Raw genomic sequence first — 17846 nt, forward strand, 5'->3', positions numbered from 1 at the left:
CAGAGAGTGGTTTTATACAAAACCTTTATTTCAGGCATTAAGTGGTTTTTTAATGATGATAACTCAAAGTGGAAAGTTACTTTACATATCAGAGAATGCTGCTGATTATCTCGGACATTCTATGGTAAGTTGAACAAAAATTTTAAAATCCCCCCTCCCCTTCCAATCACGTCACTCATAGCGCCAAGTTTCACTCGCACTTTTTCTGATTTATCTTCAATGGATTTGTTAAAAAGATAATAATAAAATTTTCCTTTGATTATTCATTTGCTGAAAAGCCATTTATGCTCAAAGACTAAATTGTTTCAAAATAAAAAAATTAGATGAACACAAATTTGGGCTTAGGGCCTTTTTATCTCCGATAATATCCAATAATAATGTTAATCCAATTTTAGAGTTTCGGTTGCTATTGGAAATCGAAACTCTACGCGCCCTTTTATTTTTGTTTATATTTATTATTATTTTTTATTTACAGTTTGTTACTAAAACTGATAAAAAGAAATTTCCTATCTAATTTTAGACAACTTCCACGCCTAACTCAAACACACTATGTAACCCCATGTTATTGAAGCATTGCTAAACAAACGCTAAAACTTTAGTATAAGCATCAGGGGGTTTTAGGACAGGCGCTATTAATATTCAGTTACCAAATATGATGTAAAGAAAAAGTTTTTCCAAATGAATGTAAAGAGTGGTATCAAAACTTAAACGCCTATTCATAAAGGGACTGCTACCCAGTCCAGTTCCCCTACTCTTTTCACTGAAATATGACTTTTTCAATTCTTCAAGAATGAATTCTCTTTCACAAAAGCAGTGCAATAAAAGTAAAGAAAAAATTGTTTGAATAAAAGGAGAAGGGATGGAGATATTTAGTCGCATTTTTTTGAGAAAACAAAAAATTAAAGCTAAAATGTTTTAACAGGCAATTGGCAAATAAAATTGGCAAACAGCTGACTGTATTCTTAACCCTCTAAAATCCATTTAGGGAAACATTGGGCGAGCTTTGTTGCATTAACGAGGGCTGTTGAGGGGATAGCAGCCCCCTCATATATAAAACGATATTTGTCTTAATTATGTTTTATTTTCGAATTTTACTTTCCAGCTATGGAAAGTAAAAACCCCCTGCTGGAAAAAGAAACTTCAGCGGGGTTTTAAAGGTTGTTTCCTCTGTTAACAGGGCTTGCAATCCATAGAACATGTGTGCCCCATTGTTTTATGAAATCCTGTTGAAAAATGGGTAGTGGATAGCATTTCGTCAGCAAATGTGAGGAGTTTTCCAATGTAAAGTAAAGAGTCATATTAAAGTTGAGACAAGCAGAAATAAAGTCCTTTAATAATTCTAGCTTACAAAAAGGCCTTAAAAAACTATCAAACCAAAAAGAATAGAAATTAAAGTAAACAGTCACATCAAACGAAGAGAAAAAATTCTAAAACGAGTAAAAATTGAAGTGAAAAGTCAAGTCAGACTTAAAACGAACAGAAATTACAAATAACAGGAGTTTGGCGATTACGGTAAAACTACTATGGTAATTTGGAAAACTCCTCTATGATACTCAATAAACCATGTCCTTTCTGAAGTCTTTATTATTTTGTATGGGTGACAATCCCCTCCCCTTAATAATTTCTCAATACACCCTATAAGAAATAGCATTTAAAACTCATTTTTTATCCTGGAAATGTTTCTGGAACAAAACTTTTTCTCCTTATGCGGTTTGGTTCATGACGTTTTTAAAACATTTTTATTACAGTGGATACAACGGTCTGGAACAATGCTTACGCTGACGTGAAAAAAACAAAAATAATGTACTTAGTTTGGACAGATTATATTTTTCACTGTCCCTCCCACAGCGAAAAGACATTGAAGCATTGTTTGGTGTTAAACGGTTCAGGGCTTGGTCTTACTCCACTTGAGCTAACAACTCTTATTTGGCAAACAACTGGGCCTTTTTGTATACTCTTTTTATTATTTACTTTTTTATTAACACGTCGGGGGCGTTTTTTCCGAGGAGGTGTGGGTGCTTTTTCCGAGGGGGTGTGTTTTCCGAGTAAGGGGGTATTTCCCAAGGGGTATTTTTCTGGGGAGGTGTAAACACCTAGAACTTTCAAGTCTTCACAATCATTTTACCACTCATCAATAAGTTTCAGCTCTTGCAGCGGCGTCTTTAGGGGGAGTGGGCAGGCTGGGACTGGGTTTTCTAGATTGTGCCTCCCTAGATTTAAAAAAATACCTTTTTGGTGAAATTTTCAATAAAATTCCTTCTTTGTATTTTCGAAAAATACTGGGCAGGGTGAGACCTTTCTGAAGATTAAATAAAAAAAAAACAAGTTTTTTTAACTGGAAGTAAGGAGCGATATTAAAACTTAAAACGCACAGAAATTACTTCGTATATGAAAGAGGCTGCTACCTCATCAACGCCCCGTTCTTTACGCTAAAGTTTGACTCTTTCTCTCAATTCTTCTTTTTAAAACAGTAAAAAATTTTAGCGTAAAGAGCGGGGCGTTAATGAGGTAGCAGCCTCTTTCATATACGAAGTAATTTCTGTGCGTTTTAAGTTTTAATGTCGCTCCTTACTTCCAGTTAAAAAAACTTGTTTTTTTTTTATTTAATTTCTGAACGTTTTTGAATCAATGCATGTTTTGATTTTGGCTCTCCGCAGAGGAATAATCAAAACGAAATTTGCATATTTTTTTTTTTTTGCTAAATAGCTTTCTCGTAATTTTGATCGAATGATTTTGAGAAAAAAAGAGCGGGGGACGAAGCCTAGTTGCCCTCCGATTTTTTGGTTAAATCTTTAAATCTTTATTGGTAAAAGATTTACGTAACTTATAATTTAGCATACGTAAAGAACTTTTGTATTCTCATGTTTTTATTACATATATGAGGGGATTCGCCCCATCGTCAGTACCTCGCTCTTTACACTAAAGCTTAAATTTTATCCCAATTCATTAAGAATGACCCCTGAATCACAAAAGCCGTAGAATAAATAGTTGAAATTACTAAAAATACTTTAGCGTAAAGAGCGAGGTATTAGAAGGAGGTGAGCCCCTCATATGGGTAATAATTTCTGTTTGTTTTAAGTTTTATTGTTGTTCCTTACTTCCAGCTGAAAAAGCTTTTTCACATTTATTTTTTAATTGTTTTTTTTTTTAAATAATGCTAGTAAATCCTGCTCTCCCTTCATGGAAATTTTCTTCTCCCATGACAAATTCTCGATGGAAAGTTCCCCCAGCATATCCCTCTCTTCTCAACCCCTCCCCCCAACCAAAAAAATCCTCCTGAAAACGCCTGTATACTTCCCAATAACCATTACTATATGTAAGCACAGGTCAAAGTTTGTAACTTGTTGCCCCTCCCACGGGGACTGTGGGGGAGTAATTCGTCCCCAAAGACATAGTTATAAGGTTTTTCGACTACACTGAATAAAATGGCTATCTCAGAATTTTGATCCGTTGACTTTGGGAAAATAATTAGCGTGGGAGGGGGCCTAGGTGCCCTCCAATTTTTTTGGTCACTTAAAAAGGGCACTAGAACTTTTCATTTCCGGTAGAATGAGCCCTCTTGCAACACTTTAGGACAACTGGGTCGATACGATCACCCCTGGGAAAAAAAAAAAAAAAAAAACAAAAGCAAAAAAACTAATAAACACGCATCCGTGATCTGCCTTGTGGCTAAAAATGCAAAATTCCACATTTTTGTAGATAGGAGCTCGAAACTTCTACAGTAGGGTTCTCTGATACGCTGAATCTGATGGTGTGATTTTCGTTAAGATTCCATGACCTTTAGGGGGTGTTCCCCCCTATTTTCTAAAATAACGCAAATTTTCTCAGGCTCGTAACTTTTGATGGGTAAGACTAAACTTGATGAAACTTATATATTTAAAACCAGCATTAAAATGCAATTCTTTTGATGTAGCTATTGGTATCAAAATTTCATTTTTTAGAGTTTTGGTTACTATTGAGCCGGGTCGCTCCTTACTACAGTTCGTTACCACGAACTGTTTGATACCTTTTCTGAAATACCTTTTCTGAGGATATTTTCATTAAAAAATACCTTCTTTGCACTAACATCGTAATAAATGAAAACACTGCTTCTTGGTTCCCCTTCCCTAGATATTGAAAATACATTTTGCCCCTCCCCTCCATACGCCACAAGATTCTTGTGCATTTATATGACGCAATCTTGTTTTATAAGTTTAAGACTTATAGTACTAAGAATTTTAAAAGGGAAATAAAAGTGTAAATAGAAAAGTAAAAATAATAAAAAAAGTGAACAAAAAAGGCTAAGTTGTTTGCCAGATAAGAGTCGTTAGCTCAAGTGGAGCAATACCAAGCCCTGAACCGTTTAACGTGAAACAATGCTTCAATGCCTTTTCGCTGTAGGAGTGATAGTGAAAAATATACTATGTCAAAACTAAGTCAATTGTTTTTTTGTTTGTTTTTTTAGTTGACGTCAGCGTAAGCATTGTTCCAGACCATTGTGTCCACTGTAATAAAAATGGCCTTAAAACGGCAAGAACTAACCCGCTTAAGCAGAAAAAGTGTATATATATATATATATATATATATATATATATATATATATATATATATATATATATATATATATATATATATATATATATATATATATATATATATATATATATATATATATATATATATATATATATATATATATATATATATATATTTATATATATATATATATATATGTATATATATATATATTGTATATGTATATTTTTGTATATTTATTTATGTATTATTTATTATGTATTTTGTATGTTTGTATTATTTATATTTGTATATATAGCATATATATAGTATATATAGTATATATATATATATATATATATATATATATATATATATATATATATATATATATATATATATATATATATATATATATATATATATATATATTGTGCATTATTTTGAGGATAGAAGGCACTGGACAATATTCTAACCTACTTATGTGCGTATAAGTGCTTAGATCTTTAGTTGTCCACAATTTTAGTCTACAATCTTATGTAGACCGCAATTCTAGGATACAGTTGATAACAGAAAAACAATGGTGATTTTGGAACATTTTTTTGGAACGCAATGGAGGGGTCACTCACCTTCAGGAATAACGTACAAAGTGCGGCGCGTGCCAAGCGTGGGGCGAAAGTATTCCAGTTGTGGTGAAACTGTGACAAATGTTGCAGGGACTGTGCCAAGTGTGGCAGAGTTTCGCCACAAAGGGTGGAACTGTGTGGAATACTTGGTTCTTTCAAATGTACACCGTGTGGCTGAAAGTGAGTAGCCCCTCGAAAGAAACCTTAGCAAGAAATATTTGATAAAACGAAGACGGGGAAAACTGAGAATTAGATCACCATTTTAACTACTCAATGTTATTTACTCCAACTATATTTACGACCCGAACGTTCGCTACTTAAATCAAGGCTTCGGGTGTCTTTTTTGGTTTATTCAAAGTGAATTGGGTTTTCTTAGTCCATTTACTTGTTAATGACAACGTCATGCTAGTCATTCTATGTGACAGAAAGTCGCCTTGTCAAGAATAAAGAAGAAGAAAAAACGGAATAGGGCAAGTTCTGGCTATTCAGTGTCGCTTAACTAACGGGTTTTCCTTAATCATTCAAGATATATGATATTGTGAAAATGCATAGGATGTGACTTGTGTTTTTGGAGCGTTCGCAATAAAATTTAAATAAAAAAGATGCAGAAGAAGAAAAACGAGGCTGAAATTTAGAGCGTGTAGAAGATTTTGTTTTTTTCAATATATATGTGCAAAAAAACAAAAAAATAAAAAACACATTTGTCGGTTCTGTGTATAAAACCCCTCTTATAACGACCAAACTTGCTTTGTAATAGGCAAATCATACTTTTAGGGCCAATATAATCAAAAGATAGGAATTTTTTCGGACTTTGCCCCATTCCTTACACCTCGATTGCCCTTACAATTTACATCAATTGTCCATGTCCTTTAGGAGAGTGTGTCTGTTCAAGTCAGGATGGTCTCGTGATTCAATATTTGCCCTTTCCCGAGTATTCGAATATCCAACAGGGCTCCAGACGCCTGGTTGGGTCTGCAAGAGCTACCTTTGATTGGCATAACGAGTCTGCGGTTTTAAGCTTGCTCGTTCATAAAGAAACCGACTTGGAAAAAAAACCCTCTCACCCTTCTTTCACTACGAGTTTCGCTGCAGAAATTACACCCTGCTAAGTACTCAAAACCATGTGAAAAGAAAATGTGCAAATTTGGCTCGAGAATGCCACTCGTTTGACGCCTTCAAAAGACTTACAAAAACGTTTATTGTTTCCGTATGATTAGTATTTCTTTAACGTATATAGTGTTATCTAACCGCTTTTTTTCTTTTTTTTCTTTGAGTTTTTGTTATTGTTAGCATTAAGTTATTTCTTTTAAACTGTTCGTTACAACGATTTGTATATAGATGTTATCAAATCACCTTAACTTTTTTTATGATTTATTTATTGTTAAAGTTTTAGACCCCGGGATCGATTACAGCTGTCATAAAGCTTATTTGATGAACTTTCTTTCTCTCTTTCCATCTGTCTCTCTTTTTCTTTTCTCCATTTTTATGAGTGAATGTTTACATATTCTGTGTTTAAATGTTGAATAGTTTAATTTTGAGAATTTTGTTTCATGATCCTCCTCCTTACAGGCCATGGAGCCTTTGTGGGGTCTTGAGTTTGTACTATTGATTTTTTTTTTTTAAACATATCTTATCTTATCCTTTAGTGGTGATTTTTATAGTTTTCTTAATGGGACAAACCTTAAGCATTTAGAATCATTATATAAATAGTTAAGACAGGCACGTGCATAGGATTTTTCGGGGAAAGGTGGGAAATGAAAAAACAATTTTATTTAAAAATTAGAATAAGAAGTGGCCAGAAGCTCGGGAAATTCAGGATTTTGAGTTGGAGCTGACCCTGTGTCCTTGATGTGTGACTATATTTACAGCCAAAAGACTTCTAATATTCTGTACAAAGGTGCTGCCTCGGAGAAAGTTGGATTCTTAAATTGTAGTTCTACTCCACAAAAAAGACAGTCGCAAGAATGACCCGAAGAGGCAGTCATTCATACTCAAAGTTAATTTTTTTTTTCTCAACAGCAATAACCACAGGATCCGCAAGACGAGTGCTTTTCTCTTATCAAAATAGTTCCTTTGAGGGATCCTTATTAGAGATCCTTGGAAGAATAACTGTTATTCTTTCCAATCTCATTGTAAAACTTAAAATTCCAATGCTGACCATTAGTCTGCATAGCGCAAGTACCAATCTCCTGATTCTCTGCCTTCGACCAGAAGTGTAATCTGATGCTTCCCGTGTTTTCATCCAGATTACTTCAGGTGCCCATTTAGAACTGGGTTGACTCTGGATGAGCTTACAGAGTCACAGTTCCGACTCCAATTCCAATCCAAATAACTAAAAACAGCAGGACTTGAACCCCTGTCCTCACGGACAAAGAATTTCCAGTCTTAGCGCGTTTTAGCGCGCTAACCACTTGGCTAGGACAGTGTTCCATTTGTTGTCAAATAATATTAGAAGTGTTCCCATTTTAGTCATCTCCTAGTAGTTGGACCTCCTCCTTTGCTTATTTATTCATTTTTTTACTACAACAAGAATTAAATTTCCAGAGATTGTTTTAGTCAAGACTTTGCTCCTTAGATGAACAACTTAGAACTTGTTCTGTAAATGTCTCCGGGGCATGTGGTTAGTTTGTCAGATACACAATTTAATATTCATGATAGTCCGAATACTACGTATCCATTCCGCCCATTTTTTACCAAAACTTTAAGCCATTACTTTTATTCTTAGACTAACCGTTTCTAGCCCAAAATATCTATGTCAAAGAAAGATGATAAAGACAAGAATTGAACTCCTAGCGGTCTGAGTTAAACCCTGTGGATGAGAAAATAACTAAACAGGTTGACACAATCTTACACTACATATCTTACAAATATGTAGTTGGAGGCGCGGACCAAGGGGGAACATGCCCTTGGAGGTCCATAATAGAAGGTGGAACACCCTCGCCATTGGCCGTAAATACAGGTGGAGGAGGAAGGATGCCCCTCAAATGTACGCTCAACAGGGCCAATTGGGGTGTCCACATGTCCCTTGAGTTGCAAACCTTCTTCCAGTAATGGGTGACATTGCATGGTGACGCAGAGCACCATTGTGCGAGCATCCCCTATAAGAGGACAACTGCGGCAGGGAGTTGAAAAATCTTTTCCTAGCTAATTTATCTAATTAGGGTTGCCTCCCCGTACTAGCATAATATTTTTAGGCATGAATATATAATGAGTAGGAGGTAATAGGCTTGAGACTGTCTGTCCAGGATTTCGACTCTTGTTGATAGAAGAGCATCGGCAAGTGCTGAAAACCACGTTGTTACCAATATGGGCCCAGGATTTCACAAAGCCTCCATTCATACTGGCTTAAGTGCTTTGGTGTAAACTTGAGAAGCTATGTTGATCCCCGTCCTGCACTGGTATCCGGGATCATTCCTTTTCCTGAGGCCAAAATAATTTCAATGGCTTAAAGAACATGAAAGTTGGAACTTGGAATGTTACGAAATAAAAATAAAAATGAGTATCGTATCGTCAATTTGAATGACGACTTCAGACGATTCGAACTGGACTTATTAGGAGTTTCCGAAACTCATATCCCAGAGGTAGGAAGCATTAAATTAAATAATATAGAATCTGTTTACTCAGACAGGATGGATGGGGTACATAGACAGGGAGTAGGGCTCATCATGAATAAGGAAGCGGTTAAGTCTTGTTTAAGCTTGGAAGGTTTAATAATAGAATACTAATTGCTCATTTTACGACTAAAAAGTTCAAGGTATCAGTTATAGTAGCATATGCCTGTGTAGAACCGACAAACGGAGATACTAGTGACTCAGATGAACTTCACTCTTAGTTACAAGAGCAAATAGACAGGGTCCCAGGTAGAAATATGGTGTTTTTCCTATGAGATTTTAACGCCCAGGTCGGTAGAAATAGGGATAGATGATATCCTAGCCAAGGTAAATTTGGTGTAGGAAAAGAAAACAGTAATGGCCACAGACTTTTGCAATTTTGTAAGTATAACAGTCTAGTTACAACCATTATGATGTTTGGTCATAAAATGGCCCATTAGTTAACACGGTATCCGTGTGATGGTAAGACAGCAAACCTTACTGATTATATAGTGAACCGAAGACTGGCAGGATCAGTAAAAGATAATAGGGTATATAGGAATGCTTTTATTGATGTTAAAAGTAAAGATCACCATCTAGTAGTATCTAGGATTAATTTAAAACTGACATCTCGGAAGGGTAACTACCTTCCGGGAAATTACGAAGTTGGTAGACTCCAGGATGAAAATTTGAGAGAACAGTTGAATACTATTTTTGAGAGTCTAAGAGTTGACAGTGTGGGAGACGGTTGAAATAATTTTAGAAAAACAATTTGTTAAGTTGCTGATGGTTTCTTAGGGAAGAAAGTTAGGACTGCAGCTAAGAAAATTAGTGAATAAGCTTTATGTTTAATAGATAGATCATATGAAAACAAAAAGAATGTAAGGGAAGTGGAGAAAGCATTAAAATATGAACTAAGGATGCATGAAGTGGAGGCCACGGATAAAATTGCCGAGGATCTAGAAGATGCAGCTAGACGGCGTAATAGTAAAATATTGTACTGGTATGTTAATAAATTAAAAGGAAATAGTCAATCTGGGCTTGTCCCAATTAAATCTAGGAACGGAGCCACAATTAGTGATAAGGAAAGAGTTAAAGAGAGAGGGGCAGAACATTTTGAGAATGTGCTAAACCGAGATAGAGTTGCAGGAAAAGATATAGGGGAAAATGAAAAAAAATTGATACCTTGGATGTGAAGGAATAATTTTTTTGTGAGGAAGAATTAGCAACAGTACTAAAAGGATTTAAAAATAATAAGGCTCAAAGTGCTGATAATGTGGTAAATGAGTTTTTTAAAGTATGTTGGCTCAAGTGTTAGAAATAAGTTACTGAAGATTATGAATATGATTTTTTGAAAAAGAGGAAGTACCTAATTGTTTTAGAAAAATCTTAGTTAAACCACTGTATAAGAAAGGTGATAAGACTGAGTTTCGTAATTACCGAGGCATTAGTCTGGTCTCTGTAGGTAGCAAATTACTTAGTAACAAGATACCTTATAGACTGAGAGATGCTGTAGACAAAGTTTTAAGAGAAGAACAGTGGGTTTTTAGAAAAGGTAGAGGATATATCGACCCAATTTTCACTCTTAGGTTAATAATTGAGAAGTGCCTGAGTTGTCAAACACCTTTGGTCCTTAGTTTTACAGATTATGAGTAAGCGTTCGATTCTGTTGATAAAAGAGCTTTAGCCAAGGTTTCCTTCATCCATGTCTCGGATTCACATCGACGGTTATCTTTTTTCTCAGTTTTTTTATTTTTTATTTTATTGTTTTTTTTTTAATGCGATACGGCTTGCATCCAGCAGATGAAGCAAACATGTGAAAGTAAAAAGGAGTAAGGGACCCAGTAAAGGCAGCATAAAAAGTGAATTTATTGAAATATACAATGAAGAGGGTTTTCAACGTCTCGGGTAAGATATTTTAATTTGGCCGATAAGCCGAACTTATACTTGAACTTCCAGCGACATGAACTAAATGTGTTGTGGAAAATTTTTGTGAATTTTCGAGAGAACACAGCAGCGTAAATACAGAGTTAACCAATGTATTGTGCATAACCGGCCGGGAGCCAATTAGGAGGCAGTTGGGTGGGACGATTGCGACACCTAATATTTTGAAAAACATTTCTCATGAAATTTTGATTTTTAAAAACCAAATAAAAAACCAAATACCTACCCCCGCTTAGATTTAAAAAAAAACTTAACTGTGTATCTTCACTTAAAAAAGAATCAAGCAAATCCTTGCCCCCCTCCTTAAATTTTCATGAACTGGTACTGATGACAGCTAGTTGTTTTTCTGAGCCCCGTAGTCTGGAATGGGTACCTTTTCTTTATGTCAGAAAATATCGTAATTTTTTTAATTTTTTTCGAATATTTTTCAAATTTAATTATAATTTTATTTTTATTATAATTTTTATAACAATTTTGTATGATAATTAAAAAATTGTAATTTTGTATTTATTTTTTTAATAATTATAATTATTATTTTTAAGTTTTTAATTTTCTATAATTATTATTTTTATATGGATTACAGAAGCGACCCCGGGCTCCTGGCAATCATTTTTTTTTCTTAGGAATCAAGTTTGACATAACGACGAGATCTTTGAGCGTGCGTATATTCAAGTGTTGCGTGATAGTTATTTCTTTTTAATTTCGAACAAGCGGTGAGAGCATCACAGCTATTTCTTTTCAGTCAAAACAGTAGCAAATAATCTTTTTAAGGAAGGCGGATGTACAGACATAACTGTATCTGACCATACATATTTGACGTAATAAAAAAACTGGTTTCGGTGCTCTTGACTCTGCTTAACTGGTTACGCTCCAAGCATTTTAATAACAATACTTCATTACGAATCAGTAATGAACTAATTAACTGATAGTATGTATAAGTGGATGCCGTTTAGCTGATAATTGTGTAGGCTTATACTCCTAGATATTGTTCACGGCTATAAGCGGCATTTATTAGTGACAAGTTTAAGTACAGACGTCACATAATACTTAGCCATGTTCTCGGCCAGACTTATAAATATTAATTTATTTTTGAAGATTACGGTATTACAAACCAACGCTAAATTGCAGTTAATTGTACAGCTTTAAAAACAGTGAAATTCTCATTAACGGATCAAAGGCAACTCGAATTTGCGATGACGCTATAATAGCCATTAAGAATTGAACATTTCGATCCCATTTTCAAGACTGCGAAGGAAAGAAGCGATTTTTTTTCACATTATTTTGCTATTAAATGAATAAGTTATTATACGCAATTGTTGTTATATAGCGATTGTTTTTTTATATTAGTTTGACATCTAAAGGTGAGACGCTCTTAAGTTTTGAAAATAGTGGCGCAATTTTGTCAACTTCCTGGTGTGGGTTAAGTTGAAACCAATTTTCCCAAATCAAGTGAAAATCATAGTGGAAACTGAAAATGAGGGTACTTATTGGTTATATAATAGACACTACGGAATTTCGACACAAGAAACTGGTCAAGTAACTTCTTTATAGTGTCGACCATTTGGATGGCAAAGATCAGATGGGATAATAACTGGTTAGTCTGCTTTGACTAGTGATGGAAAATAGTGTGTCCTAATAAAGTATTATATTTTCATCATATTTTGTTTTATTTTATTAGCTTTATCAAAAGTTTGGGCTGTATATTTGCACATTAGGGGGGGGGGGGAGGTAAAGCATAGCATATATTAAATACAGCAATGGTTAGTTTAAACATTTAATAAATGCTATACTTTACCCTTACCCCCACCCTAATATGCAAATATATAGCCAAAATTTGTTTCTAAACTATTATATATTCATCATATTTTGTTTCATTTCATTAGCATTAATCACTTCCCGAGTGTCTATTATATAACCGATAAGTACCAAAATGAGTTACATAGTACAATGAGAAGTAAAGATATACTAAAGAAAACTGCTCCGTTTCTGTGGATGCTTGAATTATGTAGGTTTATCTAATTTTTACTAGACTTTTGAATAAATCTAGGTCTAGGGGAGCAGTTGTCCCCCCTTATTCCATAGAAAATTACACCCCTGTTTGAAAACTGAAAAAAAAACGTAAGGGAGCTTCCGATTTAATTTGATAAGCTGGATTTGCAGCAAATAATCTGGATTTTTCTTGATTTATCAGTGTTGAGGCGAGATACGTATCTGTATAGTCAAAACCGCCCTAGAAACAAACAAACGAAAAAAATGACCTCGCCTAAGCAGCTAATGTATATCATTCTTTTCAGGAAGATCTCTTAATACATGGTGATAGTGTCTATGATATAATAGACAAAAATGATCATCAAGCCGTAACTGCCGAGATGAAACGACCTATCCAACCAGGTGCCACAGACACCAGGCGATTTTTGTGCCGTATGAACGTGTCAAAAAGCTCGAGAAGGCAAATGCGATTCGGAGATCAGAGGGTTCGTATTACTTTTTATCCTATTAGATGAAAAAAAACTTTTTTTTTTAAGGAGGAACTTCAAAAATGGCTCATTTGATTGTAAATTGAAAGCGCTAGTGCTTTTTTATGAGGCAGAGGTGATTGGATAGCAAATAGGCCAACATCATTATTTCCTCAAATACATTCAATCAAAATCGGAAATAGCCATTGTGTTCAACGTAGTTGAAAGGTCCAGAAAGTATGTCTGAGGATGACGCCCCCTTTCACAGCCCTCAGGGCAAGGGTTGTAAGTTATGCCCTAGGAGCATATAAGGTTTTTATAGAAAGGGTTGTTGTATTGATAGGCTACGAAGGCTCTTCACTAGAGTAGGTTACGGATATAAGTTTAAAGCTTTCAAGAAAAATGTCGGTCCTTTATCTGATTAATTTAGAAAAAAAAGTTTTTTAACTGCAAGTAAGGAGTGACATTAAAACTTAAAACGAACAAAATTATTCCGTATATGAAAGGGGTTGTCCCCTCTTCAAAGCCTCACTCTTCTCGCTAAAGTTGGACTCTTTCTCACAATTCTACTTTTTAAAACAAAAAAAAAACTTTAGTGTAAAGAGCTAGGCGTTGAGGAGGGGACAACCCCTTTCATGTACGAAATAAGTTTTGTTCGTTTTAAGTTTTAATGTCACTCCTTACTTCCAATTAAAAAAACATATTTCATTTAATTCAATTTCTGAACGATTTTTTAATTAATGCATGTTTTAATTTTGGCTCACCACACATGACTAATTAAAACAAAAGTTGCATATTATTTTTTTTTTTGGCTAAATGGCTTCCCCAAAATTTTGATCCGACGATTTTGATAAAAAAGGGGTCGGGGGAGGAGGCCTAGTTGCATTCCAATTTTAGTTACTTAAAAAGGCAACTATAACTTTTCATTTTTACGAACGTTTTTATTAGTAATGAATATATGTAACTTACGAATTAACTTACGTAACGAACTTCTATATTCGTATTTTTTATTACATATTTAAGGGGGTTTTCCCCTCGTCAATACCTCGCTCTTTATACTAAAGCTTGAACTTTGTCCTAACACTTTAATACTGACCCCTGAATCACAAACACCGTAGAATAAACAGTTGAAATTACTAAGAAATACTTTAGCGTAAAGAGTGAGGTATTGTGGAGGAAAAAACTCCCTTATATATATATATCATAATTTCTGTTTGTTTTAGGTTTTAATGCTGCTCCTTATTTCCAGCTGAAAAAACTTTTTTTTTATTTATTTTCTCATTGTTTTTTTTAATAATACTAGAAAATCCTGTGGCCCCTTCATGGAAATTTTCTTCCCTTATGATAAATTCCTCCATGGAAAGATCCTCCCATGTAACCCCCATCCCCCCCCCCCTTAATGTGAAAAGTTCCCCTGAAAATGTCTGTACACTTCCCAATAACCATTCCTATTTGTAAACATTGGTCAAAGTTTGTAACTTGCAGCCCCTCCCCCCGGGACTTTGGGGATTAAGTCGTTCCAAAAGACATAGTAATTAGGTTTTTCAACTATACTGAACAAAATGGCCATCTCAAAATCTTGATCGGGTGACTTTGGGAAAAAATGAGCGTGGAAGGGGGCCTATGTGCCCTCCGATTTTTTGCCACTTAAAAAGGGCACTAGAACTTTTAATTTCCGTTAGAATGAGCCGTATCACGACATTCTAGGACCATTGGATTGATGCAATCACCCCTGGGGAAAAAACACACACAAAAAAAAAACCAAATAAACACGCATCCGTGATGTGTCTTTGGGCAAAAACACAAAATTCCACATTTTTGTAGATAGAAGCTTGAAACTTCTACAGTAGTGTTCTCTGATACGCTGAATCTGATAGTGTGATTTTTGTTAAAATTATATGAATGTCAGGGGGTGATTTTTCCTATTTTCTAAAATAAGGCAAATTTTCTCAGGCTCGTAACTTTCTGCTTGCTCCCAGCCCCCCTCCATTGCAATTCTTGGCTGAAAGACAATGTAACAAAGGTCAGCACCGCCGGTATAGAACATAAACTCTAGTGTCGCACCTTTTTTTTACTTTTTTTTTACCATGGCCTATTAGATATTGAAATTAGTTATGCTTACCGAACAAGACTGTATCCAGGGAGAAGTGGGTGGTACCAAGTTTGAGCCCCCCCTGCAACAACAACAAAAATAGTGTCTGCCTCAATAAACCTCCTCTCCCGAGCAAAGACCCTGGATACTCCTTCGTTACCAAATATGTATCGTTGGAAGTTTGTACTTTTTTTTTTTTTGGAAATAAAGATGGATTGCCGTAGCGAAAATTCTTTAAAACTTTAGTTGTAGAACTTGTTGTGTAACCTATTGAACTAACGTGTCCGTTGTGTTTTGACTCGAATATCAAACAGTTCGCGCTAACGAACTGTAGTAAGGAGTGACTCGGCTTAATAGTAACCGAAACTCTAAAAAAATGGAATATTGAGTCTAATAGTTACATCAAAAGAATTCCATTTGTATGCTAATTCTAAATATATATATTTCATCAAGTTTAGTTTTACCCATCAAAAGTTACGAGCCTGAGAAAATTTGCCTTTTTTTAGAAAATAGGAGGAAACATCCCCTGAAAGTCATAGAATCTTAACGAAGATCACACTATCAGATTCAGCGTATCAGAGAACCCTGCTGTAGAAGTTTCAAGCTCCTGTCTACAAAAATGAGGAATTTTGTGTTTTTTGCCCGAAGACAGATCACGGATGCGTGTTTATTTGTTCTTTCTTTGTTTTTTTCCCGGAGGTGATTGCATAAGCCCAGTGGTCCTAGAATGTCGTGAGAGGGCTCATTCTAACGAAAATTAAAAGTTCTAGTGCCCTTTTTAAGTGGCAAAAAAATTGGAGGGCGCCCACGCTCTTTTTTTCCCAAAGTCAGCGGATCAAAATTTTGAGATAGCCATTTCGTTCAGTATAGTTGAAAAACCTAATAACTATGTCTTTGGGGACGACTCACTCCCCCACAGTCACCGAGAGAGGGGCTGCAAGTTACAAACTTTGACCAGTCTTTACATACAGTAATTTTTTGGGGGATGTGTACAGACGTTTTCAGTGTTTTTTTGGTTGGGGTGGGGGGTTGAAGGGAGGTGATTACGTGGGGGGATCTTTCCATGTAGGAATTTGTCATGGGGGAAGATTATTTCCATGAAGTGGTGCGGGATTTTCTAGCATTGTTTAAAAACAATGAAAAAATAGATATGAAAAAGCTTTTTCAAATGAAAGTATGGAGCAGCACTAAAACTTAAAACGAACAGAAATTGTTACGCATATCAGGGGTTCACCTCCTCCTAATACCTCGCTCATTACGCTAAGTATTTTCAGTAATTTTAACTATTTATTCTGCTGCCTTTGTGATTCAGGGGTCATTCTTAAGGAATTGGGACAAAATTTAAGCTTTAGCGCAAAGAGTGGGGTGTTGACGAGGGTCAAACCCCGTCATATACGTAATAAAAACATACGAATATAGAAGTTCGTTGCGTATGTTAATTCGTAAGTTAAGTGTATTTTTTACTAATAAGAACGCTAGTAAAAATTCTAGTTGCCTTTTCAAGTAACCAAAGAATTGGAGGACACCTAGGCCTCCTCCCCCCTCCTTTTTTGCCAAAATCGTCCGGTCAAAACTACGAGAAAGCCATTTAGCCAAAAAAAAAATGCTAATTTCAAATTAATTATTCATGTATGGAGAGCCAAGATTAAAACAGGCATTAATTCAAAAACGTTCAGAAATTAAATTAAAAAAAACAAGTTGTTTTAACTGAAAGTAAAGAGCGACATTAAAACTTAAAACGAACGGAAATTACATCGTACACAAAAGGGGCTGTTCCCTCCTCAGCGCCCTGCTCTTTACGCTAAAGCTTTTTACTGTTTTAAAAAGTACAGCTGAGAGAAAGAGTCAACTTTAGTGTAAACAGCAGGGTGCTGAGAAGGGAACAGCCCCTTTTGTATACGGAGTAATTTTTTTTGTTTTAAGTTTTAATGTTGCTCCTTACTTTCAGTTAAAACAAATGTTTGTTTTTTAATTGTAATTGTGAACGGGCCTTTATCAGCAGCATATCACAAGGAAAATCGCTCAAAATTGAACAAATGAAGAGGAGCTTGAAAAGATACTATTATTGCTACTACTACTAATGCTACTGCTACTACTACTATTACAAGTGCAACTGCTACTATTGCTACCACTACTGTTGCTGCTGCTGCTAATTCATTGCAGCGCCAAACCACTTGAAGCCAACACAGCTATGTACTCTTTTCCTCTGACCAAGTTTATTCGAAGCTTCACATTTACCCTCAAGAAGATCCAATTTACTTTGGATTCTTTCTTATAAATTCTTCCCAATCTATTCGGGACGAATTACTTCTTGTTTAGCCCCAGATGGATGGCTGAAAGATCGACAAAGGAAACTGAGTTGTTTTGGCTGGTCTTCATATATGTTTTATATATGAAAGGGCAACATATATGCTTTGTTGCCCTTTTTGTAACCTATGTTGCCCCTTTGTAAGACCTATGTGGCTCTGTTCTCAAAATATAACATATTATATCATGTCTCACCGATGACAGGTTTTCCTTTATAAAAATCTCATCTGACAAACTTTACTAGAAAACAAAAATACAGGAAATACTTTTAGGTTGCCGAAATGTTAGTACTTGCCTTAAAACTTATTACCTCTTGTGTCTTTTGAGACCCCAGGGG

General features: G+C 35.2%; 1 protein-coding gene across 3 annotated transcripts in view; it reads left to right on the forward strand.

Annotated features, from left to right (window-relative positions):
- The window catches only part of LOC136030476 (PAS domain-containing protein cky-1-like), a 134514-nt gene that overhangs the window by 68041 nt on the left and 48627 nt on the right, over window positions 1-17846 (forward strand). For all 3 annotated transcript variants that reach the window (XM_065709488.1, XM_065709489.1, XM_065709487.1), the window contains 2 exons: window positions 35-124; window positions 12949-13128. In XM_065709488.1, the coding sequence (XP_065565560.1) occupies window positions 35-124; window positions 12949-13128 (270 nt within the window). The remainder of the gene's footprint in view (window positions 1-34; window positions 125-12948; window positions 13129-17846) is intronic.

The sequence above is a fragment of the Artemia franciscana genome, chromosome 8 (genome assembly GCF_032884065.1).
Source record: "Artemia franciscana chromosome 8, ASM3288406v1, whole genome shotgun sequence".
Taxonomy (NCBI): Eukaryota; Metazoa; Arthropoda; class Branchiopoda; order Anostraca; family Artemiidae; genus Artemia; species Artemia franciscana.